Source organism: Pocillopora damicornis, chromosome 8 (genome assembly GCF_964200805.1).
Source record: "Pocillopora damicornis chromosome 8, jaPocDami1.2, whole genome shotgun sequence".
In the NCBI taxonomy this organism is placed as follows: Eukaryota; Metazoa; Cnidaria; class Anthozoa; order Scleractinia; family Pocilloporidae; genus Pocillopora; species Pocillopora damicornis.
Genome location: NC_142677.1, coordinates 16,887,650 through 16,899,560, shown reverse-complemented (window position 1 = coordinate 16,899,560; position 11,911 = coordinate 16,887,650). Strand labels below are relative to the sequence as shown.

The 11,911-nt window shown below is 38.9% G+C and overlaps 2 protein-coding genes across 2 annotated transcripts; both read left to right on the top strand.

The window, feature by feature from the left end:
• Positions 1 to 195: 195 nt before the first annotated feature.
• On the top strand, positions 196 to 5,372 carry LOC113672018 (uncharacterized). Its single transcript, XM_089180742.1, has 2 exons — positions 196 to 329; positions 3,448 to 5,372. The coding sequence occupies exon 2, from the start codon at positions 3,563 to 3,565 to the stop codon at positions 4,961 to 4,963; it is 1,401 nt and encodes a 466-aa protein (XP_089036868.1). The 5' UTR covers positions 196 to 329; positions 3,448 to 3,562; the 3' UTR covers positions 4,964 to 5,372.
• A 2,091-nt stretch (positions 5,373 to 7,463) lies between these two features.
• Positions 7,464 to 11,813, top strand: LOC113672011 (uncharacterized). The gene is made up of 2 exons (XM_089180739.1): positions 7,464 to 7,609; positions 9,632 to 11,813. The coding sequence occupies exons 1-2, from the start codon at positions 7,479 to 7,481 to the stop codon at positions 10,911 to 10,913; spliced, it is 1,413 nt and encodes a 470-aa protein (XP_089036865.1). The 5' UTR covers positions 7,464 to 7,478; the 3' UTR covers positions 10,914 to 11,813.
• Positions 11,814 to 11,911: the final 98 nt, after the last annotated feature.

The following is an 11,911-nucleotide window of genomic DNA, read 5'->3' as shown; positions in this document are numbered from 1 at the left end:
TTCAGTATACACCGCAATGTTCATGGCATCGCCAATCCTCAATGCCGTTTGTCTTTTGATAGAGGAGATTAAAGATAAGGACGTTCCACAGCTACCGAGCGCCACACATCATATGTACGCATTGAACTCGAGCTTTGCGTATTTGACGGCGAACTTCAAGCTCTTTTAGGCCCAGGCCCCTTGATTTTCCTGAAAGTGAGTTCCCTGAGAACGAGGTTGAATGGAAGCATCGTCTTGACGAAGCAGAAGGTCTTTAAGTTTTACTCAGAAGGATGTTTTACATTTTGGGCCTCAGTTAAACGGGCATTACATGTACCTGTTAAACCACGGTAGGTTATGATTTACGTATTCATTAGGTCATACATCTTTGGTCCACATTGTCGGAGTTTTAAGGTCCAGTTGACAGCTTTTATTCACATACTCAACGGTAAGCTTCATACCACTGAGTTCGAGTACGAGCGAATGACTTATCCCATAGAAAAAATAACATCACTGTTGACATGAAAACAAAACTGTCATCTTCATCTTTAGATCATGTTGCCATAGTTATTCCTTAAATTTTACAGACATTTCCACCGATACTTAAATTTGACATGTAATTCGAGAAGAACATGGCGATTTATTGCTTATTACCAGGGCGGATTTTCAGTTTCCATAACTTCCGTTATGTATACCTTTAAAGGCAACAGATAAAGGCTAAAATGGATTTTTTTATTTCTCGATATCATGACATCAAGAAGTTTTACAGGCATGATCTCCATCATGACGTGAAAACTTCCAAGACCGCCACAATCTATAGGGCTTCGTTTCGTGTTTTAATTAAGGGATGACTTAATTAATAAGTTTCTAAAGATACTGTGGTGCTACGTCGGTGGGAGATTAGAACAGGGTAATTTAGTGTTATCACCTGAGTTCAAAACGTAAATCGGCCCCCGTAAAGAGTTTAAAGGCTAATGTTTCGAGCGTTAGCCCTCCGTCAATCGCTCTGACGAAGGGCTAACGCTTGAAAAGCCAGTCTTAAAACTCTTGACGGTGGCCAAGTTACGTTTTCAACTCAGTTGATAACACTAAATTACCCTGATGAATTAATTAGGCGATTTGTGACCAAGTCTTTCGACTAGATAGTGATCGACTCTTGACAACACAGACACGATAAACATGAAAATTTTGTCATAATTGGAGGAGCACGCAGAGAATGGAGCATATTTTCTTCAACCTCTGATGACCTACATTCATTTTTCATTTCAACCTTTCATTTTCGACCACTGAGTCATAGCCGTCATAGGCTCAAAGGCTCTATATTAGGCTCATTATGGTTTTGAACCGCGCGAGTTCTGGACGCGAACAAAAAATGTTAACATGCAAAATAAACCACACGTGGCCCAAGAGAGACCCTCTTCTGTGCCTAGTAAACCTAAATCAAATTTGGAAATGGGTTCTTTTCATCATAATAAGCTGTCAGATAACAAGCGATGCATTGTGGAAGTAAGTTGAGGTATTTTTATTGAGAAATTGATTGTATTATTTTACTCCTAAGAACGGTCGTAAATATTTCCATACAAACTCTTATAATTTCGCCGTGACTCTTATTTCGCAAGATGATTGTCTCATAGCTAAAGCTTGCGCCGCCTGTGAACAAATATGGCGATGCCATCGCACGATTGTTATCTAAAAAGGTGTATTAAAAGAGTTCAAAACAATACAGTTTTTATCTAATGGTCTCAAGAGTTTTTAGTAACCATACCCACGATATTCATTGGCCCTCTACACCTGAAAAAGAGGTAAACAGAAAGGAAACACCGAGAGAAAGATTGCGAAACGGCAACAGAATCGGCAACAGAGTCAGCAACAGATTCTAAAGTTTACGCATGCTCAGATATTGATCTTAGCGCAGTGTTATTTTATGGCTTAATGTTTTGAGAGTAAGGAAGAGGGAGTCTTACTAGTGGGGTTTATTGGCCTAGTCGTAACCACATACAGTTCCTATCAAATAGCCTATTTTTTGTTAAAACCTGTCGGAGCTAATCGAATACTCTTAGAAAAATGACAAATGAGAGAACATTGCAAAACTGTCCGAACAACCTTGAGTTTTACCTTTTCCAAAGGTCAGGCAATATCATTTCTATAATGTAACAAAGAATGAAGACATAGAACCATGAGAAAATAAAGATACTGAGGTGTCTAGGCCAAAAATTGGAATACCTCTGCCTGTCATTCGAAATAATGTTGCCAAGGTAACTTCTTAAGTCTAAAAAAGATACCCATAGCAGAAGGCTTTTTTATATCGTTAGCCGAACTAGCAAATATCTTGAGGGAAAACTTTGAGATAAATTAACTAGGTTTCCTCTCGTAACTCTCGCTCTAAAAGGAAGTTTACAATACTTGATACAGAGACCTTTTACGATTACCCCTGGCCAAAACCATCCAAATATCAAGGTTCCTTTTGCTACAAAGATGCAAAGGTTTGGAATACTCTGACTAGTAAACTACGACACATAACTTCTCTAACTAATTTCAAGAAACTTCTCAAACTTCATTTCAGTAACTGATGTAATGTACTTTTTAGCCTAATGTATTTTGTATATCTTGCGTGTAAATTGTAATTTGTGTTGTCGGCTCCTTTTGTATTTTGTATTTCTATGTACACTTTGTTTTACTTAATATGTCCTAAGCAGGCCCCCATCTAAACCAGCTTGAAGCTGAGCTGAGCCAGCCTACTTAAATATCGCTAATAAATGAATAAATACTCAAAGAAGCCATCTTAAGTCAATGATTGGCCTTTTAAAATATGCTTCCGTACTAAAGTTTTTGCTAAGTCCATAACAAATTTAAAAAAATTCCCCGAGACTTTGCGCTTTCCTTATATTTTTCTCTTTCAGGTTGTCACACAGAGAGCTTTTAATATTGTTTTATGCGAGATTTTCAACAGGAACCAAACTGCTATTGATTCTATTTCCAGACACTTTGACCTATGAGAAAAATGCTTAACTTTTTAAAGTCCTTGGAGAAGTTCCTAAACCCAACCAGCTCGGACCTTACATCCGCCTGAAATTTTAGGGTCAAAAGTAATTCGGATTGGACTGATTTTGCTCTACTTCGCTCTATGATTGGTCAAGAAAACATGCGCTAACTTTTCGTCCAATCAAACTCATTTCTGGGCAGTCAGGGTGCCTGAGTACGCCTATAAAGTCTAGCTGAGATATTTTTTCTTTTCTCAATGTCGTGGCAGTTGTGGTTACTTGACTTTGGTATAACATGGACCCTCGATCGAAATTTGAACGCGTTTTATCATGCTCAGTTTTTTCTGTCCTGTTAGGTGCGACTTATGTAAGTTTACCGAGTGGGTTTTCTGACTACCCAAGCATTTTGAATGTTTTTCATTGGATTTCGTATTATATATCCGTCCATTGTTTATCACCCGTTTTTGACTTTTTATTTTATTTTCAGGTGGAACTAAATTGTCTTCCAACGTTAACTTACTTCGAATCACGGTTATCATCAAGTCTTGCCCACAGTAGGAAAGTTTCAATTCCTGGTTCACTTACTTTCAATCGTCTAAACAATGATTACTCAGGATAGTCTTTCCTGTGAAGTTTTTCTCAGAGAATTAAACCAGAGTTTTTCTGAAGCTTTCACCGAAGAAGTTCAGAATCGAGAATCAGTTAGTGCTCTTTCTAATGACAAAAGGATCCACCTTCTCCTAGAAGAACGAATTGTCTATGGAAAATGTGAATCACATGATAGGAGAGGTGCAGCAATGGCAACAGATCAGGATCAAGAGATAAGACAATCTCAGAAAGTTCTATGTATCAAGGTTTCGGGTTTTTCCATAATCCAGAATGGTTCTAACGCCACACTGTGTCATGTGCAGACTTGTAAATGTTGTAACAAGAGTTGTCTCACTTTCTCTGATGAAGAAAACGACTCAGTCACAAAAACTCTGGACATAGAAGAAGACAGTCGAGGCACCCAAGTTGACTTGATATTAGGTCAACTCAGCTCTGTCCATTCTCCAATGCCAGTCATTCCAAAGCGCGGATTTATGAATACTTTCGGTCATATCCAACTTGTAACAAAACTATACGATCTACGAGGTGAAGGGAGGTTTGAGGCTCATGAGCAAATGATACGAGAACAGTTGGCAAAGAAGTCGCCTAAAGATGTTGACATGGAAGCAATTTTAGAGATTGAGCGCGCAAGGGCCTTTTATTTCCAGAACAATCTTAAAGGTACCAAAAGAATACTAAAATTTGTACTTAAACTGGAACTGCAATTGAAAAACCCGGGAATTCTGACGGGACGAGCCTTGAATCTTTTGGCGGCGGTGTACAAGCGTCAGAGAAAATTTGGAAATGCCATGAGATGCGTGGAAGAGGCAAAAAAAGCTCTTGATTTTCAGGATTCTCACGACGATAAAGGAGAACTGCATTATAGTTATGGCGCACTGCTTGACTCTTTACCTGCAGCGAATATTACTCAGGACACCCGAAAAACTAACGCGTACAAATCTTATGAGCTGGCATGTCAGTACGCTGTAATCAACCGAGAATACATTAATATCAAAATGGCAGCTCTGCTCCTAAAGCCCTGCTCCGAGGTAGCGAACAACAACACCCACATCTGCAAAGAAGACGTCATGAAAGCAAAAAGGCACCTTGATTCTACTGAATCTAGAACTGCTGATGGTAACATGGCGTTAGGAACAAGAATAAAGCATCTTCTTTTGCGGTCTGATCAATACTGCTCCGAACAAAACAATGCCATGGCTATCGAGAAGGCTGAAGAGGCGAGGGTGCTCATCCTCAGACATGGGTTTGAGCTGGAACTTGATTCTGCCGAGAAGCGCACTAGGCGCTTGTCTGATATGCAAAGGCTAGAAAAAGGGGAATGGCTTAGCAGTGAATTGTGTTCAAGCAGTGAAAATCAAACTGATAGCGAAGGGGACAGCTCATGTCTTGAGTAATGAACACAATGTCGGGATCTCTGCTTAAAGAGTGCGGGAATTTTGGTTGAGACGCACTTGACAGGACAAGATGATTTTGGCTGAGTCGCACATGGGTCAAATTTTAAAGTAAAAGAGAAAATAAAAATGGCGAATGATAGTACAGACGAACCTTCGGACAATTTAAAAAAATGCATTAGAAACAAAATTTTAAACTTCTTCTCTGTCGCTGGAACAGGGTGCGAAATGCTCCTCAAGCTGAAGAAAACGCTTTTGTCACAAAATCAGTTAGGAATGCTCATATTACATATGTATACGACTGTGCATATTCAACTTAACTAAACTAAAATATATATGTCAAGATACGTTTTAACTGAGCTTTTGAAATTAATTAAAGTATTTGATAAGCAGATGCTGCTTGGCATCGAAATAGATCGCTTTAGTGCTGCTGTTTCAGCCCTTGAAAAAAAGTTCAAAGAAGTTTTTTTATTGAAAAGATACGTTTTAACTGAACTTTTTAAGTTACTTAAAATTTGATAAGCAGATGCTGCCAGGCATGAGTTTTATAGTTTTGGTGCTGCTGTTGTAGGGGCCAGCAACGTTTTTAAGTTTTTACTTCTTACAGGACAGCCTCAAAATCCCTTAGCTATAAACTAAACTTGGCAAAAAAATGGCAAAAAAAAGCTATAATCGACGCTCAAGCAATGCACACGGCGTGGGAAACTCCGCCTTAGGAAAACTCTCAGCGGCGCTATAGACCGTAAGTAAATTCAACGAATCGTACAGAAGTAATAAAAGTATGCACCGAACACCCGCAGTCAGATTGACTGATGTAGTTTCTGATCTTACCAATGTTCTTCAAAGCAAGATGACCAGAATTACAAATGTTGTCAACATGTTTTGTCATTTGAAGATGCGAATCAACAATGACTCTCAGATCACGAACAGTTAGTGAAGGTGCAATATTTACATTGTTTATATTATGTCCAAGAATTTTTCCATGATGCTTTACAAACTGCGATGTTGAATGTAGAACTTCTGTTTTGCCTGGATTGCGAGCAAGTCCATATTTTGTACACCAGATGAGGATACCATTATGCACGACTCAGTTTTGGAAATAATGAGAGAGCGATCATTCTTGAGTATCCAGAAGAATCGCGAACTCTTAGACAAAGGTGCTATGATCGGTAAGGGATAATTTAGTTTTATCAACTGAGTTAATAACGTAAATTGGCTACCGTAAATAGTTACAAAGTTGACGTTTCGAGCGTTGGCCCTTCGTCAGACCGGGATTAAAACTTGCGAGGTAAACTGTATTGTCCATAGGAATACAGTTGAGTCCCTTGTGTGATTGGTGTTGATGCTGATTCAAATTAGTGAAATGCCTTCTCTCTGAAATGTGCACAGAAATATTTAAATTGACAAGTGGAGTGGAACTGACTGATCGCTTAATGCTTGATTTTCTCTACAGGTTTGCCCGTTTTCTCTTAACTTGTGCGAAGACATAATGGATAAACTGTCTAACTCAGTGATAAGGTAGGAACACGAGGCTTCTATGCTCTCACTAATGTTGAAAGATAAAACAAACTTTAAATTTAAAATTTATTATTAAGGAATAAAAAAAGGGGAAAAGAGAGAATGGGAAAATGGCGAAGATTACAATGAAGTTTTGCGGAAACTTTAAAGATTTAAGCTTAAATTTTTCGGCATACAACCGAAGAGAAATGGAGTTGTGAAATGCGCGGACTAAACAACATCTAACAGAGTGCGAGGGGGTCGGGTGGCGGAGAGTGCGAGGGGGTCGTGTGGGGCAGAGTGCGAGGGAGTCGGGTGGGGCAGAGGGCGAGGAGGTCGGGTGGGGTAGAGTGCGCCAAGAATAATTTTCTGCAATTCTTTTGCTCTTTTTTGAAGAGGACAGAAAGGGCAAAGTTCTGCAGCTCTTTTATTCATCGTTGCAGTTCTTCTAAGATCGTGGTATAAAAGACAATTCAGACGTAGAATTTTATAATTTAACACACTGGACCAGCTATGTTAATGTTTTCTTCTTTAGACCGGTCATTCAGCATACTGTCTCTTTGAAAGATGCCTGTGAAACACTCTGGAAAATATCTCAGCACATTGTTCGTAAAATTGTTGTTAGAATGTAAATATAACAATTTGAAAGTTGGGGTGAATAATTTTTTTTGTCTAACAATTCTCATTGTCTTTCTTTGATCCGGCTGCTCGGGGGTTGACTTGTCTTCATTCGTTTCTAAGAAGGATTTGACGATACTGTGTGGTATCGTTTGGTCTTTTATTGTTTGTCTGTGATTTGTTTATTTTATACTGAATGGCTCCCATCTCAACATACGCCGTAATCTTCATGATATCACCTTCCCTCACTGCTTTTTGCCTTTGGATAGCGGAAATGTAAATAGGGACTAAGAGACGAATCCTCGATATACCTTTTTATGTTCCGCCATCGATGAGTAGTATGCAGACGAAGACATCTGTACGCATTGCGGTCCGGCTTTACCAGGCTCCTTCTTCTTGCTAAATGAGAGGCCCTTGGGAACGAGGTTGGAAGGAAATTTTGTATTCACGAAACGGAAGGTCTGTGAGTGTTTCAGCGCGGAGATGTTTAACATTTCGTGCTTCATTTCAACGGATATTACTTGTTAAACCACGGTAGGTTATGTTTGACGTCTTCATTAGGTCATACTTCCTAGGTTTATGGTTCCAGTTGACAGCTTTCATTCACGCGCTCGACAATTCGGGCAAAAAATTTCCGCATAAACAAAATGGTATCACTGCCGAAATGAAAACAAAATTTTCATCTTTAACTTAAGATCATGATCAGTGATCCCATAGCGTGCAGTGGTGTTTTAACCGATGCTATGGTTCACAATCAAAATCGAAAGGAAAAGGAATTTTAATTGCTGTTTAACAGGAAGGAACGTTCAGTCCTCACAACTTCCGTTTTGTGTACTTTTAGGGTTTCAGATAAATAAGCTAAAATGGATATTTGTCTTGCTCTTGTTTTCTGACCCGATACCATAACATAATGTTGGTTTACAGGCATGGTCTCCATCATGGCGTGAAAATTTTTTAAGAACGCCATAATCTATAAGGTTCAGTTTCATGTTTTAATTAAGAGAAGAATTTATCAGGCGATTTGTAACCAAGTCTTTCGACTTAAAAGCGTTTGATTCTTGACAACACTGACGCCATACATTAAAGATGATTTTCCAGAACTGATGGAATATGCACAATATTTAGCGTATTTCTTCCAATGATTTTGACGTGTTAACAAACAAATACTTCCTCCTTCCCTATCTCAATCACTCGTGACCGACCTTTTTAAAAACCATTCATTTTTGATGCGGTCAAAGAAGGTTTAAGTAAATTATTAACTTTTTTCAAAATATGTGCCCGTTATAAACCTTTTTTTTTCAGCCCAGATAACAGATTTAAAAACAAGGTATGGTGTTGACCGCAATATACATCGTTTTGTTTGCCCTATCGCGCGGTACTGGGTTTAGTTTGCTTATTATGGTCTGGACGATGAGCCTTCAGTTAGTTGATTTTTCGTTTCCTCTAGTAAGTAGTGTTTCGTTTCCTGTTTGTTTCTTTTAGTTTCCTTTATTCGAATCTTATTGTTTCCTTAATTCTTCTAGTCAAACCAGATCTTACGAGTCATATGATAAAGATTATACGCATTGACAGATCAAGTCGAATAATTATCTACATAGGGAAAAATCAGTCCTAACTTTTAAAACGTCTTAGCTCCTCTAATTTTGAAACCGGCTTTGTCGAGACCTCGAACTTTCCTACGATTTTCCTCTCTCAGGTTGTCACACACAGAGCTTTGAGTTTTGTGATATGTGAGATATAAAATATATTTTTATTTCCGGACAGTATGACCTTTGATTAGAATCTTTAACTTTTTCAAAATCCTTCGAGAAGTTTCTTCACCTTACTATGTCCCCAAAGGTTCAATCTTTCTTCTTCCTAGGGATCATGATGAAAAAACCCAGAGACGCAGTTGCTTTGAACTTTACATCCGTCTGAGATTTGAGAGTCGAAAGTAATGTGGATTGGACCGGTTTTGCTATACTTCGCTCTGTGATTGGTCAAGAAAATATGCACTACCTTCTCGTCCAATCAAACGCATTTCTGGGCAGTCAGGGTGCCTGAGTACGCCTATATAGTCTAGCTGAGATATTTTTCCTTTCCTCGGTGTGATGAGAGGTGTGGTTTCTTGACTTCGGTATAACATGGACCCTCGATCGAAATTTGAACGCTTTGTATCAAGCTCCGTTTTTTCTGTCCTGTTAGGTGCGACTTAGGTCAGGTTGCCGAGCAGGTTTTCTGATTCCTCAAGCATATTGAATGTTTTTCATTGGGTTTCGTATTACATATTCGCACGTAACCCATGTTTGTCATTTTATTTTATTTTCAGGTGCACCTAAATTGTCTTCAAACATTCCCTTATTTTGATTCACGGTTATTATTAACTCATTATCATCAAGTCACACAGGAAACAATTACTGGGCAGTAAAATCACTTACCTTCAATTGCCTTAACAATGACCACTCAGAAAAGCCTTTCCTGTGGAGTTTTTCTCACAGAGTTAGGCGAGGATATTCCTGAAGATTTCACTTATGAAGTTTAGAATGGAGATCCGGTTTGTACTCTTTCTTATGACAGGAAGATCCACCCTCTCTTGGAAGGAGGAATCGTTCATGGAAAATGTGAATCACATCATAGGAAAGGTGCAGCAATAGAAACAGATCAGGATCAAGAGATAAGACAATCCCAGAAAGTTCTACGTATCAAGGTTTCAGGTTTTTCCATAATCCAGAATGGTTCTAACAGCACACCGTGTCAAGTACCGACTTGTAAATATTGTAGCAAGAATCTGCCCTCTTCATCTGACGAAGAAAGCGATTCAGTCATAAAAACTCAAGAGATAGAAGAAGACAGACAAGGAACACAAGTCTACTCAATATTAGGCAAACCTAGCTCTGTCCATTCTCCAATGCCAGTCATTCCAAAGCGCGGATGTATGAATACTTCCGGTTATATCTTACTTATAACAAAATTACACTATCTACAAGATAAAGGGGAGTTTGAGCTACATGAGCAAATAATACGAGAACAGTTGGCAAGAAGGTCGCCCGAAGATGTTGACATGGAAGTGAGTTTAAAGATTGAACGCGCAATGGCCCTTTTTTTTCAGAACAATGGTAAAGATGCCAAAAGAATACTAAAATTTGTACTGAAACTGGAGCCGCAGTTGAAAAACCCGGGAATTCTGATCGGACGAGCCTTAAATCTTTTGACGGCGGTGTACAAGCGTCAGAGCAAATTTGGAAACGCTATGAGATGCGTGCAAGAGGCACAAAAAGCTCTTGAACTTCAGGATTCCCATGAAGACAAAGCGGAACTCTATCAAAGTTATGGCGCACTGCTTAACTCTTTACCTGCAGCGAATATAACTCGGGACACCCGAAAAACTACAGCGTACAAATCTTATGAGCTAGCATGTCAGTACGCTGTAATCAACCGAGAATACATTAACGTCAAAATGGCGACTCTGCTCCTAAAGTCCTGCTCGAAGGCAGCGAACAACAACACCCACATCTGCAAAGAAGACGTCATGAAAGCAAAAAGGCACCTTGATTTAACTGAATCTAGAACTGCTGATGGTAAAATGGCGTTAGGGACAAGAATAAAGCTGCTGCTTTTGCGGTCTGATCAGTACTGTTTTGAACAAAACAATGCTATGGCTATCGAGAAGGCTGAAGAAGCGAAGGTGCTCATTCAGAGACATGGGTTTGAGCTGGAACTTGATTCTGCCGAGAGGCGCATTAGCCGCTTGTCTGATATGCTAAGGCTAGAAAAAGGGGAGTGGTCTAGAAGCGACTTGTGTTCAAGCAGTGAAAATCAAACTGATAGCGAAGGGGACAGCTCATGTCTTGAGTATTGAACACAATGTCGTGATCAATGCTTAAAGAGTGCGAGAATTTTTGTTAAAATTTTGGCTATTTTACGGTTAATTTCTTTCTGTTACGGTCAACAGAAATGTTAAAAATTAATTTTTAATTGTTCTAAAACACATCTACTTCTCGCTTTTTTACCATTAGAGTGAAGCAATAAGGGTAATTCGAGATCGAGCTTCTATTAGCTTGATATAGAATAATTTCCTGTTTCCCACAATGGTTACAATTCACAAACCAAGACTTATAACAGTCTAAGTTTTGACACTTTCAAAATGACACATGGTATTTAAGAAAGAATTTTAAGGTTAACTTTTTTCACGAATAACAGTCAAAATTTGTCATTTTTTACGCTTGATGGCTAAACTTTGGTTTGCTGTTTTAAGGCTAACGGGTAACCCCGATGAGAAGCACTTGACAGAACAAGACGATTTTGCCAGAGTTGCACATGGGCCAAAGTTAAAGTAAAATATAAAAAAGAATGGCGAATAATAGAACAGACGAACCTCCAAAGAAAATCCTTTTTTTAAAACAGCATGCGAAACTCTCCTCAAACTGAAGAAGACGCGTTTTTCACGATATCGCTCAGGAATCATATCATACGTCTTTTTCCCTTCGGGTATACAATGATGTAAGAGCCTCATCTTCAAATCAGAACTATTTTAAACATGAACTCGTGATATAACAATGATTAATTCAGTTTCTATTTGTTTGGGGAAAATGCGTCTTGCATCGGCAAACCTCGGGAATCCCCAGAACTTAAGTCACGCAACGGTCCGGCTAAAGGTGAAGAAAGGAGGGTGTGAATTGTCAGAGCATGTCATTGTTTGAGTTAACAAATACAAGAAAAAAAGAAATGAATAAAAGTGCAAAGGCTTTACTGTTCTAAATTAAACTTAGGTTTATTGGCTTACGTACTTTGATGTTATTGAAGAACATTAAAGTACATAGGCCAATAACTGTCATCTGTGATGTTTGACCAGCCTCC